The 17,264-nt window shown below is 43.8% G+C and overlaps 2 protein-coding genes across 24 annotated transcripts in view; one reads left to right on the top strand and one right to left on the bottom strand.

Annotated features, from left to right (window-relative positions):
- TERT (telomerase reverse transcriptase) overlaps positions 1-17,264 on the top strand; it is a gene marked incomplete at its 5' end in the record, with an annotated part of 81,648 nt that overhangs the window by 29,569 nt on the left and 34,815 nt on the right. For 4 of the 22 annotated variants that reach the window (XM_081014641.1, XM_081014643.1, XM_081014647.1 and 1 more), the window contains 2 exons: positions 361-475; positions 1,989-2,667. The exons of 14 other annotated variants lie outside the window; for them this stretch is intronic. Of the gene's footprint in view, positions 1-360; positions 732-1,946; positions 2,668-17,264 lie in introns of those variants that run through there. 4 more of the 22 variants (XM_081014645.1, XM_081014646.1, XM_081014644.1 and 1 more) reach the window with 3 other exon arrangements.
- On the bottom strand, positions 3-15,816 carry LOC308481954 (sodium-dependent neutral amino acid transporter B(0)AT3-like). Of its 2 annotated transcripts, XM_081014828.1 has the most exons (12): positions 15,270-15,816; positions 12,657-12,797; positions 12,163-12,300; positions 10,992-11,173; positions 9,458-9,568; positions 8,684-8,796; positions 7,012-7,140; positions 6,505-6,655; positions 4,367-4,571; positions 3,757-3,916; positions 1,515-1,671; positions 3-370 (listed from the first exon to the last, which is right to left on the bottom strand). In XM_081014828.1, exons 1-12 carry the CDS (start codon positions 15,466-15,468, stop codon positions 170-172), a joined length of 1,887 nt encoding a protein of 628 aa, XP_080870954.1. In that variant the 5' UTR covers positions 15,469-15,816; the 3' UTR covers positions 3-169. The 2 variants fall into 2 exon arrangements, with proteins under 2 accessions (XP_080870954.1, XP_080870955.1); XM_081014829.1 differs by lacking the exon at positions 12,657-12,797 and having other exon boundaries at positions 15,270-15,633.

Below are 17,264 nucleotides of genomic sequence, written 5' to 3'. Positions count from 1 at the left end.
AGTGCTATATATAAAGATGCATTTATTTAGAAAATGGTTTTACGTAGAAATCCTTACATTCTTACTGATTGAATACCTTAAATCTGAGGATACATGTGTGGGGTTTTTTAATGGTTAGGATAGGATGGGGGAAACAAGGGTGACCAGATTGCTGAAACAAAAGTTAAGATCAGGTGCTACTGGTGATACCAGGGATACCAGTGCTGGTGTCTGGATGTATTTTTCGTAGCAGTTTCTTTTTCAACACAATTCTCCAAAGTTGATAAATGGCTCCGAAAGGGATCATCAAGCATGGTACAGTTTCAAGCATCTCAGAGATGACAGCAGCTAAGATAGGATACTTTTTCGACTCTTTTGCAGGAAAATTTACCTTTGGGAGAAACAAATGTATTGCGTGAAAGCCACATTAAACAGCACAATCTTCTATGCATTTACACAGAAGTAAATACCATCAGGTTATATGGGTTGCTCCCAGGTAAGTGAGGACAGGAATTACAGCTTGTTAATACTTCAAAGTGGGAGCTAAGCAAAGGTTGGCAATATTCCAAAAGGGAAAGGGTTGCATGCAGTGTAGGGCTAAGACTATGGCTTCATCAGCACAAGGATGTCTCCCCATATGATGGGATGTTCTCCCTTTCTCCTCCCCTTATGCACCCCGAGCAAATTTTGGGGTGCCATGGGAGGAGGAGAGGGGAAGAAAGTCCCATTGTGCCAGTGGCAATCCTGTGTGTGTTACCGTATTTTTCGCCCTATAGGACGCACCTAGATTTGGGGGGGGGGGGGAATAAAGGGGAAAAAAATTATTTCCCCCCGCAGGCGCGGGGCTGGGGAAGCCCGAGCTTCCCCCTCCCCCAGCCCCCAGAACGGGACCCAGAGTGATGCTGAAGCTGCGTGCAGCTTTGGCATCGCTCTGGGAGCTTGCGGGGCTGGAGGAGGGGGAAGTCCTCCGCCAGCCTTCTAACCAAGTCGGGGAACAGCGGGAGAGGCGTGCTGTGCCTCCCCGCTGTCCCCCGAGCTTGTGGGGCTGGCGGTGGGGCTCTCCTGAAGCCTGGAGAGCGAGAGGGGTCAGTGCGCACCAACCCCTCTCGCTCTCCAGGCTTCAGCGAAAGCCTGCATTCGCCCCATAGGACGCACACACATTTCCCCTTCATTTTTGGAGGGGAAAAAGTGCGTCCTATAGGGCGAATAATACGGTATATCTGGGACTGGTCAGTGTCTCAATGGTTGACTAGCTAGGAACCACATGGAGGCGACCTTGAGTTCCATAAGTAAATACAGAAATTGCAGCTGATGCCCTGTTACGATAGGTTGTTGTTGGCATCCATCTGTCTTGGGAGACAGTGGAAGAGTTTGCAGGTAAAGCCAAATCTTTAGAAAGGAATTCTGTGCTTAAGCAGAGCATCTTTATCAATTCAGGAATTCATAGCAGCAATATTGGAGTGAGAGCTCAATCCCCCCCCCCATGAATGCAAATTAGGGAAAGACTAGTAATGACTTGTAGAAAAGTAACTTACATAATTTGGGTTCCACGTATTGTAGGTTGCAGGTGGTTCAAGAAGTACGTAGAACACAAAAATTAGGAACATTATCGCTGGGGAGAAAAATTGCCACGTTGCCTTCCAATAGCCTTTTAGTGGTCTTCCTGTCATCTCTTCCACATCTGCACTGAATCTGTTAATGAAATGGATACATTTAATGAGTGATCTGGGGACAATTCACTTGCATAAAACCTTATTAAAAATGAAGCCAGCTAAACTTCTGTTTCTCCTCTGACCGCATGCCTGCTCATCACTTGATAAAGGCAGGAACAAGTAGAGCAGCTACATAAGCATCACTCAAAATAGGGAAATGCAAACAAAAGAGGATTTAGGCTTGCGTAAAACGTTTATGTGCTAATTTAGAAATGATTTGTGTGACTGAAATAGAAATGTTACATGTCTCCATAGTGGGGAAGACTGATCAGCTAGCCTGTTCCATCTCCTTTCCAGGTGTTAACTTTGAAGCCCCTGCTCTCCCTGCCTAGAGTTCTTCATCTTCTCAAATAGAGATCTATCCTCTCTGAGAGCTGCTTGGACTGTTAAGTAGCCCCCCCCCAAAAAAAAAACATTCGCTGCTGCCCCAACATCAAATGATCACTTGCACAAATGAATTAAATACAACAGGAAACCTTTATCCTATTGCAAATTTTGGGGTGTATATCCCCAAATTATGCATAAAGCTGCAAACCTTAGCTGGGATCGTATTCCCACTGTATGCAATGGAATTTATTTCTGAGCAGGGGTACATGGCTTATACTTCAAATACAATAAACAGGTATCTCTTGCTGCACCTAGGCCAGTAAGAGATCTGGCAGACACCCTCACTTTTGACTTTCCTGCTTCTCCTAAAGATCAGGCCTTCGTTGCTGTTTAATATTTAATGTTTGTTTGTTTTTGTTCTGCAACTCTTTATTATCCATACATTAAAGACAAATCTTCCAATTCAGCATATTCTACCAGTTTTAATAACCATTCTGATCTGGTGGGAACCTTATCACTCATTGCTGTTTAATGTTTTGATTAGCTATCCACTTCCATAATTATTTGTACTGTTTGCAATTGTATTTTTAACATAAATGTTGTGCATCACCCCAGTGTTTTATTTGGCGGTACAGAAATGCTTTTATTTATAAATAGATAGATAGATAGATAGATAGATAGATAGATAGATAGATAGATAGACTAAATAAAGGTTTGTTGCTTAGAGTGTTGTTTTCACAGGATAAAGGAGGGAAATGGAAGTGTCACACCTCACCAGCTTATCAATGGGCTTGGTTCTCATGATCCCTATGATGAGGGGTGCTGGTAAATCTGGGTCCTGGGCCATACCACTTCAAATAGCAATGGCTGTTGGCGACGGTACCTCTTCAGACTGAATGCCCCTCATATTAAACATAACGGCTCCCCTGATGGATGAGTATTCAGTTTTGAAACACAACTCACTAAAGCAGTCTGAAGCAGTCCAGATTAGACACCAGTTTACCTTGTAAACCCTCTTCAAGCATTAGAGTTCGTTAAACATAACTGCTTGCTGCCACCACCACATAGAAAACTACCATATGAGGGAAGAGTGAGTCTAGAAGAAAATTACGGTTAGTTACCAAGTAAATGGGAGAGCAGGCCGGGGGATGGGTGCGCAAGGCACTCTATCACGATAAAATCCTGATTTGCATTAAAGATGTAGGTGGATTAGACTAATTTTGCTGAGAATTTTCAGGCGTTGCAGAATCTGTCTAAACGAATCTGCAGTTGAGTTTCACTGGGTTATGCTGAATTAGTAGTTCTGTTGAACCGCCTAGCTTCTCCATAGTGTGTTCATTTCTTAATAGAATTGCTTAGTTATGAATACGGCCGCATGTGTTCATCTGCCTTGAGTTGCTTGTGTGTGAGTTAAATGCTGCAAAAAGTGCTTTCAGTAGTAAAGAACTCACAAATTCAGCAAAAAAACACAGGCTTGGCTCAGAAACCTATTAGCAGCTGGGAATCAAGTCTCCAAGAGCTGAGCTGTTAATGAGGAAGTCCTCAGTTCAAATCTTATTTCTGCAGTGAATTCGCTAGGTGGGTCTACTGCACAGGGTTGTCTGAGACATTGTAGAGGAAGGACATTGAAATGTTATTTGAATGCTAACACTGTTAATAAGGATTACTGCTGATGTTGCTACAATACAGCAACCAGCACCTAAGGGCTTATCCAGATACACACACAAAGAAACATTACCTTTTCATTCCATAAATATATACAACACCGATCACTTCAAAGAAAGCAATGACGAGCAAAGGCATGGTTCCCGCAAAGGCATCAAACATCTCAAGCCAGTAGTTTCCTGATCTCAGAGTAAAAACCAGGCCCAGCAGAAAGGCAGTAAGGCATATTAAACCTACAGACAACAACATTTGTCACTCAACACAAAGGAAATAAAAGGAAACCTAACCAGTGGTGTTTAGATGTGTGTTTATAGATGTTCCGTTCTTGCCATACACCCATGTTTTGCTGGTCACCTATCCTCCTTAACGGTTAATGGGTGCAATCTGCCATCATCAAAACTATATAGTTTCTGCCCAACAGATTATTATTGTTATTGTTGCTGTTACTATTTGTTAATTTATATACCACCCTTCAGAGATCTCAGGGCGGTTTCACAAGATAAAAATACAGGATAAAAGCACAAAATAAATAGAACAAAAATGAGACACTAACCCCCCGCTCCCACAAACACAATTAAAAGGCCATAGAATTAGCACAAGGCCTTGTTGAAGAGGGACTTTTTTTGCCTGTATTAATCTTGAGCACGGTATTGAAAGAAAAGTATTTGAAGAAGATGCCTTACCACATACTGCCTCCTTGCATATGTATCTAGACACAATGCGAGATTCTGTGAGAGGCGTCAAGATACTTTGAACAAATCCAAACATGGTAGATACACCAAGACTGAACAGCATGAGAAAAAACAGAATGGCCCAAGTGTTTGATCCAGGCATCTTAAGGACGATTTCAGTGAACAGAATAAAGGCCAAGCCGGTTCCAGAAACACTCTGCAAAATTCACAAATAATGGTAAAAACTGTCAGATTGATTTCTGAGTGTCATTTATTCTAATGCAGAGGCAAAATGTTGTATTACTCAACATTTAGCCATCATCTGGAATAACATACAGCCATTACCGATTACAAGTTCATACAGTGGTACCTCGCAAGACGAATGCCTCACAAGACAAAAAACTCGCTAGACGAAAGGGTTTTTTGTTTTTTGAGCTGCTTCGCAAGACGATTTTCCCTATGGGCTTGCTTCGCAAGACGGAAACGTCTTGCAAGTTTGTTTCCTTTTTCTTAACACCGTTAATACAGTTGCGACTTGACTTCGAGGAGCAACTCATAGAACGCGGTGTGGTAGCCTTTTTTGAGGTTTTTAAAGACTTCGGTGATTTTTGAAGCTTTTCCAAAACTTTCCCGACACCGTGCTTCGCAAGACGAAAAAAATCGCAAGACGACAAAACTCGCGGAATGAATTAATTTCGCCTTGCGAGGCACCACTGTATTGGGGTGGGTGGGGAAAACAAAAAACCCTCTTGACCTTGACCTTCGACACCTGAGATGTGCATTTTTAGGACTCACCATGCTTTAGTGGTATTAAGTTGCCGTAATCTGTTTTTAGTGTTGCATTTTAAATTGTTGTCACTTGCCCTGGGATCTAAGGGTGAAGGAATGGTAATAAAATAATAATAAAAGCAGCCACCTAAGCTCACAGGTTGCTTTCTGTGGTTCTTTTAGTGCTCATACGTGCAGACACAGGTATGGTTTCTGTGTGTCTCTATAGAACTATAAGGGGAAACTTCTCAAGCTGGACTAGAGTTTTGGTGGGTACCCTGAGCCCCTAATATGTGCAAGCATAGTGGGGGGGGGGGGGAGGTAGATCGTGTTTCTTCAGGCAACAACCAGGCAAACAACCTGTGGTCTCTCTGCACTCATACATCTGGGTAGAGTAACATGCTAGTTTACCAGAGACAGAGCAGCTTGTATGAAGCCAAAGAGCTAAACACAGCTCTTCTGAAAGAATTTCCTGCCTGGGCCATCACATCAACGGTAGCTGAAGACCGAGGGCTGTGACCCCCTTGCAGCATGGCAGAGGTCCAGCAGAGAAACTCTACAGAAAAATGCAATGGAAGCTGCAGAAGCCTTCATGGAATGTGACCAGAGAAGGAAGCTCCATTCATTCATAACAAAGCTATTGACACAGTCAGTGTTGTCTGTCATCGCTTCCTCTCAGGTGAGGTTGCATTGCTCACCTGGCTTCCCAAAATACCACATGCCGATGTGAAGGAGAGGAGCAAGGCGGTAGGGAGGTTGGCATGGTGCACATGTGCAACAGGAGCAGCGGGTTGCCTCTGCCACAGCAGCCACCCTCGCCAAGCTCCCCACTGTCTTGTCCCCCCCCCCCCAAGCAATGGCAATGTGCACTGTTGGGAAGCTGGGAGAGCAACCTAGCCCTACTTGTGCCACCCTACTGGTCCCTACTCAATGCACTACCTGTCATGGCAAAAACAGCAAAAGCTCTGGAGGAGCCCTATCACTTCATATCCTATTCAGCAAAAGCCCACAGTGCATCATGGCTGGTAATGGAGACACCATTATGTCTAAGCCAGGGAACATATAGCCATCAGGTTCTATCAACAGACACAGCCTTGCCCTTGCCTTCCATGCACCTGCTTAAAACCTGCATGCCATGAGGGAAGGCAGTAGCCAGAAAACCCAGCTCACAGAGATCATGCATAAGGTGCTGAAGTCTGAGACTATTTTGTACCATTTCCTGTAAATAGCTGCCTTGGCAGAAAAAGAGCATATGAATGCCATCAGGAACTAATTCCGTGTCTGTGGCAATAGCCCCAGGAAGTGGCGTTGTTTTGGCGGCTACAAAATCAGTGCATACTGTACTTTTACAACTGGATCATTTGTAATGCAAGTACAAATACCTGATCAAGGAATTTCTGGCGATCACAATTTGCCAGGTTGAGAGATGCAAGGTTATTGATATCCGTTCCGTTCAAGTAGCTGAGCCAAAATGCGCTGCTGTCTACAGTGATGTTGTCGTTCCTGAATGCCTTGGTGATGTATTTAGCATTTCTGTCAGTAAAGTCAGGAATGATACGAATTATTTGCATTGCCACAGTCCCTAAGAAAAACAACAGCAATTTGCTTCAAATAGGGGCAGGCCAGGGGCAAAACACAACCCCCACACAAAAAGGAAGTTGCCTGTATACCTGAATTAATGAATATGCACATGGATCATGCAGGATTGTATACTTTGTGTTCTATGCTACAATCTTATTTTAATTCTGCCCTCTGGGGTCCCCTAAACTAGTTTAGGGGGGGAGGGAATGACACAAAAATTCTAGACAATGAAAAACAAAACAAATTGTGAACAGAGTGCTTGGACCAACACCTAACTGGTTCCTAACTGTGAAACTTGAATGGCTCACCTTTCCAAACATTCTTCATAGGCCATTGTTGCTTTGAACCCCAGAATTGAAAAAATTGGGATTGACGCAAACAAAGAAGTCACAGAATTTATTGCTGCTATCATGACAGCATCCATTTCACAGTCATTTCTAGGAAAAACAAGTACATAACAACCCAATTAAATGTTACGAAGGCCAGCACTGTCTCCTTCTAATGTTATACATTTCAGGTACTTGTACTCTACTCTTCACTGAATATTTTCAATCCCAGAACAGTCAAACAAAGCAATAGACAGATATAGCTGGGGATGGGGGATAACAATATATGAAAATTACAGCTGGTCAGCCTAAAATCAGCTCCAGTAAATTACAACAAATTTAAACCATCTGCATCACAAGGCAAGTAAAGCTTAAACCACAATAAGGACAACAGGTAGTATTTCCAATTTAACCAAATACCTGAATAAAAACAGATAAAAATGTCTAAACAACCAAATGGCCTTTGCAACCCTATCTCTCACCTAAGGCAGCCCACTAACTCCCCTTGTTCCGCTGCCTTTCACTCAAAGAGGGACCCACTCTGTGCCAAGAGACTGACTTTGTAGCTTTTGAGCAACTTAACATCTTTTGTGCACACTCTCCAACCCCCATCCAGGGTATAATAATAATAATAATAATAATAATAATAATAGTAATAATAATAATGATAATAATAAATGGAGATTGCCATTTACAGGACATACTCTCGGTTTAAGCTTGTGTATGCCCTCAAACAATGTCATTTCCTGGAGGCTTCAAATCCATCTTTCCCTTTTAAGCTGACAAGATGGAATGCAAGAAGCAATGAACAATCATTTTGCAATGAAATTGGAGAAGGGGGGAGGCAAAATTAGTCCTAGGGTCCCTCTTCCAATGCTGTGAATGCTGGTTTCTGCAGAAGACTTTAAACTGGTTAGAAGAGCTTAGCCTGCCAGATTCTCTTTGGCTGCAAGATGGCCCTGAAGAAATGGCCAAGCACAGGTGACATATTGCCACAGAAACTAAATAGCTGGAATGTGTTGTTTTGTCATTGTTATTAATTTGTTTATACCCCATTGTTTTCCCCTGACGGGACTCAAAGCAGCTTTCAGTTTAAAAACATGAACCACTAGAGAACCACTAGGTTTCAGGTTAAGAACGGACCTCCGGAATGAATTAAGTTTGTAACCAGAGGTACCACTGTATTGAGAACATGCAGCTGCCTCAGTCACTTGCCTTCTGATCAAAAATAAAAACTCTCAAGTCAGGGCTCTGCAGCTGACTTCAGTGGGACTCATTAATCATAAAGTATTGCATCTCAAACTTAGCTGAACTTTTCCCACTTCCACTTTCACTCCCATCCTTCCTGCAGATGATGTGGACATCTTCACACGCAGACATGCGTATGCAAGCTACTGCTGTTTGTGTGCGACAGCCTGTGTACTGGGGCATCTGCCCAACTCTGACATCGCAGAAAGAACAATAAAGGGCATCTTTGGGACTCACACAGGGAAACATCAAGCAAACAGAGCCTGCCGCATTTCCTGGGGTCCAGTGTGGGCTGAATGAATTGAGTCTTCTCTCCAGAGATCACTGAGGCGCTATCTCATAGAAGTCAATTTGACTGCGTCAAACAACTCCTCTCCACATTGTGAGTGAAAGCTACCAAACCTACCTTGACGGGTTGTAGCTAGCATATGCTATGTGTCCCCCAAATCCTAAAGAAAGAGAGGAAAAAATCTGGGTGGCTGCATCAAGCCAGGCACGTGGATTGTTGAGCTTCTTGAGCTGTGAGAGAGAAAGAGAGAGCTCAGGGCTAAACACATTATTAGTCTCATAATTCCTGTGTTTCACAAACTGCCTGCTGGGGGCTTGTTGGAGGGGGAGAATCAGTATGTAGGAGAGAGCGCTTAACTCTTTCCATGTTTGGTGGTACTCCCTTACAAATGCTCACTAGAGCGCTTTAACCTTCACTCGGGTGTCTTGCAGTCTTGAACCCTGCCAGACGGAGAAACAAGAAGCAGCCTAGGGGAGCATTTGTAGGGAAGAATTGGTGGGCATAGGGAGGATTAATGACCTGGCTTCCTCTGCAAATGCATCTCCCCATCTCTGCATTCGCCCCAGCATTACAAGTCAAATACAGAACTGGGACACCCCATGCTTGCACAATGAAGTGTAGTTCTGCCCTGTCTGCCGAAAAATAAGATTTGACCCAGGGTTGCCTATATTTGTAAGTTCTAGAAAAGGGCATTTTTACACACGTTTCTGTTCTTCATAGATTCTAGAGGGAGTTAACAAAGTACAATTGCCAGAATATGTGTGGATCCCAACTAGTATTAAGTGGTAAACAAAGCAGCATGGAGGAAAGTTCAAAGCCACCTCTAAAAGACCAAGTCAGACTTTCCGTACATCATCTGGAACACCAAGGATCAATTGAATAAATACTTGCATTAGGAGTCATGAAGTAGAGTAATCCGTGAACAGCTCCTGGGAGAGTCAGTCCATAAATTAGGAATAATGTTAGAATTAGGTAAGGAAATGTGGCTGTAAAATATATTGCCTAAGAGGAAGAGCAAAGCAGAGAAGAAAAAAGTGAGTGTCAGGAAGAGGTTAAGGCAATACTATGAAACAGATACTGTGCACACAAAATTACTGAACAGTTGCAGCTGAATCCAACTCAGTGATAAACTGTTTTGGTTTAGGGTGGTTTGAGGAAATGTAGAAGTTCTGTCTGCCATGTTTGAGCTACAGCAACTCATGCATTTGTGTAAATCATCACATAATGGTGCCATCCAGTGTGGTGCAGCAGTGGTTAACATGGCAGACTGGAACTGAGGAAACCAGCACTGGTAGCACTGCAGGGAGGTGGGGGCAGTGCAGGCAGTGGGGTCCCTCTCCCCCTCCCAATATTTTGTCTAAGTTGGTGCCTATGGCCATGAAGCTCACTGGTGACCTTGAGACAATTCTCCAGTCCAACCGACTGAAAGATTGTGAGCAGATTGTGTGCAAGAGGAAAGAGAGATTAGCGTGAACTCTTTGGATGAAAAGTAGGATACTAATTGGCTGAGTGATTGATTGATTAAAGAGGCAAGTATGCATGTGTTAACCAGCCTTTAGTCTGTTGCAGAAAAAAGAAGATAGAAAACACCTTGTGACAATTTAAAGACCTACAGTCTGTTTTATTAGATGCATCTAGGGCTGCCATACATCCAGAATTTCCTGGGATTCATCTGGGCTGCTTTTTCAGAAATCGGTTGTATGGCTGCCCAATCAGAAATAAAGCTCAACAGCTTTTTGTGTCGGGATCTCAACTTTTTGAAATATGGTTTATCTAGTGGAGAAGAAGCAGTTTCACACAGTGGACCTCAAAAGCTAAATACACCATAAGACATATCATTCAACTGACTATTCATTATGACATTTTATGACAGGCCATCTAAACTGCTGTTCCTTCCCAAGGTGCTTTAGCCCTGTAGTCTAGTAGGAACCCTTGTGTTCATCATAGTTGTACTTTATAACTAATTAATCCACAATTTTCCTCCTCATTTGCTTTACATATTGGGAACCATTCAGTGGAAATATCACAAACATAAGCCAAGATATTAATGCTGAGTGTGCGATTCCTATTCTGCAAGGATGCTGCTATTTCAGCTACAAAATGGCAGGCCCTCACCCCCAAAATTTAAAAATAGAATATTAGATAATACTCTATCTGCTGTCTAGGCAGTACCATTTCTAACTGCAGGCAGGTAATAAGATGATCAAACACATGCAAAAAAAAACCCTCTTGCATGTGGATTCTAACCTAGCCTCCTCCCAGATGCATTAGTTTTCAATGGGCAGGTGCCTTTTAAAAATATGATAGAACATTCGTTCATGTGAGCTGCCTCCTATCTCACATGGTGCAGTCCAAAGATGGCTTTACCACCTCAGTAAGGACCAGGTCAGTGAAATACAGGTGTCTGGTAATAATCCCTGCTCACCTTTCCAGTCGATTCAATTCCTCGTACTGTACAAATGAATACAAGTAACCAGCAGGCTGCCAAACATAAAACCAGCCACCACTGAAGCGGACCACTGTTTTCAATATCCGTGCTTATGTTTAAAGTGTACCTATACCAGAAATAATTGGTAGGTGTGCTTTTGTTACATTCTTCAATAAGTTCTGAAATAACAAGCACAGAAGGCATTATCAAAACAGATAGAATCATAGAAGAGTTGGAAAGGATCCTGACCGTCAGGAATATGCAGTTGTCCCATTCTGCACCAATTGAGCGTGCAGATGGTATACTGCATTTTAAAAACTCCATTGCATGTTTTGTTTTGTTTTTAAGGAAAATGTGAACCTATCATAAGCCCCTCTCCTCCGGAGTTCTAGACTGAGGCATTGTTTAGTTTGGGGAATAGCCTCCTCTTGATTGACAAACAGGGCTTCCCAAAAGAATGACATCAAGAGGAAATGCTTCACCTCAGCTCTTCCAGACCAAGCCTGGAGCAAAACTCTCCAGCCCTACATATATTTCGGTTAGCAATGCAACCAGGCACAGCCCCGGGTGTATGGATATGTGCCTCATCCTCTCAAAGCTATTCCATGAAGGGGAAGGAGCAGGAATGGGGCCTTTCTTCAGGCATCAGTTCTCTCTGCACAGGAAGCTCTTGCTTTGGCATAACTAGCAAACTTTAAGCCAGGATAGGGAACCTTTGGACCTCCAGCTGTCATTGAACTACAACTCCCATCAGCCCTAGCAAGCATGGCCTATGGCCAGGGATGGGGGAGTCGTAGTCCAGTAACTGCTGGAGGGCGTGAAGATCCACCACACCTGATTTAAGCTATTGGCCCCATCAACACAGCACTTTAAAGCATTCTTAAACTAAGCTATGCCTTAAACGTAAACTTACCGCTGCTTCTTTCAGATGGGCAGGGTGTAAATAAAAATATTATTATTATTCTACCTCCGCTGCATTACTTTGCCGAGTGTTTAGTTCAGTTCATATCCTATTCCCTACGGCCAAAGGAGGCATGGCAGGGACAAAGCTGGATCTGACAATTGCTGACTGTGGCAGAGTTGGACAAACAATTTAATGTGGTGGTTGAAGGATACATAGAAAAGCAGATACTAATAACAGAAAGCAGCAAGAGACTTGGGAACTCACCTGGTTTGCTGATATCTGTTGGGCAGGAACTCCAAGGTAACGGGTTTCGGAAAGAGTTTATAAGATACCATATCACCAAGGCTAAAAGCATATTGTAATAGAGAATCACTAGGAAGGAAACTATCAGAGAAGTGTAACCTGTGGAATATGCAAGCACACGCAGAATTGGCATGAACAAAGACAATTGCAGTAGTCTGATCTGCACAAATGAAAGATCAAATCCAATGACTATCTGAACTCTGGCAGTCTGGAAAAGAACATTGCTCTGTGAATTAAACAAACCGAGTGGGGTGGGGGAGGCAATTTCCATTTTGCCTCAGGTGGTGAAATCGGAAAGGCTGCCCCTGAGTGGCCCTGTTTATCTTCCAGACAACTGCCTGAGTTTACTACGACCGAGTTTGCTATTACAGTCTCATAGAGCCCATGCATTTCCAGGAAGGAGCAATGATTAGAAGATTATATAATCACAAGTAAAGGCAGTTACAGAAACCTACCCAGTCCTCCCAGGTAAGGAGAGATGTGCCACCAGAGTCGAATGCAGCCTTTTTTCAAGCATTGCCCAACAGCTAATTCAAGAAAAAATACAGGGATGGCTCCCAACACAAACGCGATGAGGTATGGAATCAGGAATACCCCTAGAAACACAATAGCCAAGCACAGTTAGCTCATAGCAGTGGCATAGCGTGGGTTGCCGGTGCCACCTGCCTGCCCATACAGGGGAAAGCCCAGCAAGCCGCCATAGCCCTTGGAGGGCAAATCCCCCACCCCGATGCCCATAGAGAGGAGTGCCAGGCCAGGTTGTGCTGGGGTGCCCCTTGTCCATCTCCCTCCATCCCTGCCTGCATACCATGGGTCTGGACTGCTTTTCTGCCTTTGCTGGGGTGGGGAAGCCAATGCATGGGGGGGCGCTGGTTGGGTCCCCTCAGAATTCTGCGCCCGGGGCTATGGCTGCTTTTTCATTTTCATTTTAAGGATGCTTTTAGTAATGCTTTTTAAATATAAGACCTCAATCCATAGTGTGTGTGTGTAAAATCTGAAGTGTTGCAAATTGGCTACCTGATAAATCTAGGATGCATAGAATCAGATAAGGGTTGCAAATTTCTGGGAATGTAGCTGATAGGCGACCTCAAACGGCTCCAAGATATACATATTTAGCAAAACCTGTGGTCAGAATGCACGGAACGCCATATAGCTTGTGGTTAAGACCCAGACACGAAAACCCGCTGACACCTGGGACTGGAACAACTGATTAGCAAACTGTGGTTTGCCCTTTTAGCTTTATCAGATATGAAACTAGCTTGTGCTTGCATTGGGAACAAATAGTGGTTAACCAGAATGTTACTAGGACAGCTGCTTATGTCAATAGGTAAAATAGGTAAAATGCAAGGGAGCTTTGACCATATTTGTACAACGATGAACAGGAGAAGTGGGCTGGAAATTTGTTAATAAGGCGGACGTGGTAGGCTGTAAACGTTGTCTGCTCCTTCCTAGTGGGCGGGCGGAGGAGGGACTTTCGGCCGGAGGAGAGACTTTATAAACTGCGTTTTTCCAGAACCAGGTGTGCCTATATTGGTCACCCACCCTTGCAATGGTCTTTTCCTTTCAATAAATTTTGCTACTTCATCAATTTCACCCAGAATTCCTTTTTAAAGAGTCCTGGGACTTTAAGTCTTAGGAACCAGTGCTTTAACTCTTACATGGAGTCAGCTAATTATGTTTTTCCTGCTTAGGTTTGTGCAAAAAGGCAATATACAACTAATTGTTAGAGGGGTTTTGTTTTCTTTACTGTGCATGCATTGAAAGCACATCTAATTGGTGCTGTGGAAGATCTAGAAGGTGAAAGCGATGAAAAAATATTGTTTCATTGATCTGAGGGTTCCTAGCTGCTGTTTTCACAGTTACATTTTAGTTTGTTTTTATTCATTTTTTTCTGGAATATGGGGGGGGGGGGAGAAGAAGCTCTCTGCAAACAATCCATTCTGGACAATGCTTTTATGATTCTGTCATATGATACTTCAAAAACTGGGAAAACATAAAGCATTTATGCCTCCCCTACCAATCATTTACCTCGTCCCACGTTAGCGTTCCTAAAAGTCATATAGCAGTAGAACAAAATGGCTTTGTCTCTTTTGATTTGGCAGTGTTATTTTCTAAAGTTAATCAGCTTTGACGGAAATCAGCTACAGTGTTCATATCTCCTTTGGTCTATGTCTAAAGTTGCTCTTACATTTAAGTGCCTTTGCAGCTGCAGCTGCATATACATTTGAGAGCCTCTTGAAGTCCACATGTGGTGAATTTTGCATGTTTCCTTAGGGAATGAGGCTGAGACTGTGGTGTCTTTAGGATCTATGGTTTACACCTATATGCAACCTGAGCCTACAATGGAGGTGTTCACAGCATCAATATCCCCAAAGGCTCCAGCTTTGTATTCAAACAGAAATCAAACATTGCTCCCAAACTTTGCTCCGACTCTCTCCCCAGCTTGCTGCTTTACTTCAAGGCCACATAAAGGTAAAGGGACCCCTGACCATTAGGTCTAGTTGTGACCGACTCTGGAGCTGCGGCACTCATCTCGTTTAACTGGCCGAGGGAGCCAGCGTACAGCTTCCGGGTCATGTGGCCAGCATGACTAAGCAGCTTCTGGTGAACCAGAGCAGCGCACGGAAACACCAGAGCGGTACCTATTTATCTACTTGCACTTTGATGTGCTTTCAAACTGCTAGGTTGGCAGGAGCAGGGACTGTGCAACGGGAGCTCACCCTGGTAGGGGGTTTCGAACCACTGACCTTCTGATCGGCAAGTCCTAGGCTCCGTGGTTTAACCCACAGTGCCCCCCGCGTCCCTCCAGGCCACATAGAGCCCCTTAATCTTCCTTAATGGCTCACCACCCAGGCTATCACCTCACTGGGAGGCTAGCCTGGCTATTCCAAGAATTAAAAGCATTGATTAAATTTTAACAGTTGCTGGATCCAGAGATTACAGGGGTCTGGAACACAGCCTAACAGCCCAAACAGATAACATTATTTTAGAACACAAGTAGCTTGTCGTAGTTTAAGTCTGAACAATCCCTCAACTAATCTCCAATGAAAAGGTGGGTTTTCTCTTACCTCCTCCATAAGTTTGGCACAAGTATGGAAAACGCCACACATTTCCAAGACCCACAACAAATCCAGCACAGCTTAAAAGGTACTGGAATTTACTATCCCACTTGGGCCTTATGTACTCTTCATCGCTGCCTTCAGATTCATCAGTTTCCATCTCTACTTTATACTCTTCAACTCCGCCTTCAGGTTCATCAGTTGCCATCTTTGCAACCTCTTTTTTCCCTTTCAGCACAAATTTCTCCAATATTAGCAGCTGCCAGGCAACTGAACCTCCTCACTGAACCAAGTAAGTAGGGGGGGGGCGGCAGCAGAGGAATTCTGAACAATGGATGGAACTTCCATCTGCGACATCACACCAAAGAATCCAGATAAAACAACCTAGCATCCTACAGCCACACAAATTACAGAGTTGAGATGAGGCACTGAAGTTAACAGAAAAAATCTTACTACTTCGAAGTAGTAAAGAAATAATTTAACCCTTTCCGTCTAAACTCTAAATTGTATTACCTTTCGCAAAGGTTCCCTCTTCCCCTAGCACAGGAAAAAGGCCACAACGTTTGGTAAGTTAAAAAATGCTTTACTTACACACTCAGGTCAGGTTCATGTGTTTCATAAAAGGTTGCTCAGGCAGTTATATTCACCTTAGTTACAAAGCTGTGAAAGGTCCTAAATTATTGGTAGAGGAACTCAAGAATGGATGCTGAGAGCCATGCAGTTGATCTGGAGCAACCAACTCAAACCTCTTCACATGCTGAGCTTCTCAAGTAAAGTGGAGAACAAAGGCTTGATTACTAGTTCCTTCCAAGGTGTGGGGAAGTAGATAGTTAAGCCTGTAAGGACAGCATACTCTATGGTATTAACCCCTTCATGCATTTATTAGAAACCTAAGCATGTTGGTTGGCCAACATGATTTCCCATTGGGACAGTCATGTCCAAAGTCTGGGCCGCAGGCCAATTGCGACCCGAGTTCTGGTTTAATACAGCCCCTCCGGTAATTTGGCAAAAGTTCTTAATATGATAATATGACAGCAACAATCGCAGGTAACAAGGGCTCTCAAAGTGGGATCAGGTATTAAACAGGGTTGTGTTATTGCCCCAACTCTATTCATTATTTCCATTGCCATGATCCTACACTTTGTTGAAGGGAAACTCCCCTCCAGAGTAGAAATCATATATCAAACAGATGGAAAGCTCTTTAATCTGAACAGGCTGAAAGCAAAGAGTAGGTTTACCACAACTTCCATCATAGAGCTTCAGTATGCTGATGACAACTTACCGTATTTTTAGCCCTATACGACGCACTTTTTCCCCTCCAAAAATGAAGGGGAAATCTGTGTGCTTTCTATGGGGCGAATGCAGGCTTTCGCTAAAGCGTGGAGAGCAAGAGGGGTCGGTGCGCACCGACCCCTCACGCTCTCCACACTTCAGGAAGCTATCAGCAAGCCTGGGGAGCCCGCGGGAGTTCCCGCAGGGCTCCCTAGGCTGCGGATAGCAGCCTGCTGCCCGGAGCGGCAGGCGCGCTGAAGCAGAGCGCCCCACGCTTCGGGCAGATATCTGCGGCTGGGGGGGAAAATAATTTTCCCCCCTTTATTTCCCCCCCCCCAAAAAAAACTTGCATTGCCTAAAACATTATAGCTTGCGCAGGGGCGTAGGAAGGTGGGGATGAGCCGTCCCCAGTGCCATTGTGGAGGGGGGTGACAAATTATCAAGGAACAATCACAGTGGTACTTCAGGTTAAGAACTTAATTCGTTCTGGAGGTCTGTTCTTAACCTGAAGCACCACTTTAGCTAATGGGGCCTCCTGCTGCCGCCACGCCGCCGCTGTATGATTTCTGTTCTCACCCTGAAGCAAAGTTCTTAACCTGAGGTAATAATTTCTGGGTTAGCAGAGTCTGTAACCCAAAGCGTATGTAACCCGAAGTGTATGTAACCTGAGGTACCACTGTACTGCCCTACTAGGGCGGTTCATAAAAACCTTTTTTTAAAAAATGCCTCCTC

The sequence above is a fragment of the Podarcis pityusensis genome (assembly GCF_964106645.2).
Source record: "Podarcis pityusensis genome assembly, chromosome: 7".
NCBI classification, from domain to species: domain Eukaryota; kingdom Metazoa; phylum Chordata; class Lepidosauria; order Squamata; family Lacertidae; genus Podarcis; species Podarcis pityusensis.
The sequence above is the reverse complement of the archived record's forward strand: the minus strand, read 5'-3'. Positions and strand labels throughout refer to the sequence as shown.

What these genes read in the sequence shown, in the direction of transcription:
- LOC308481954 (XM_081014828.1), bottom strand. Translation starts at nt 15,468, where the DNA reads ATGGCAACTGATGAACCTGAAGGCGGAGTTGAAGAGTATAAAGTAGAG. An exon ending in TATGAAGAATGTTTGGAAAG is followed by an intron (nt 6,656 to 7,011) that starts GTGAGCCATTCA and finishes CTTTACTGACAG; the next exon opens with AAATGCTAAATACATCACCA. An exon ending in ATGCAAGGAGGCAGTATGTG is followed by an intron (nt 3,917 to 4,366) that starts GTAAGGCATCTT and finishes TGTTGTCTGTAG; the next exon opens with GTTTAATATGCCTTACTGCC.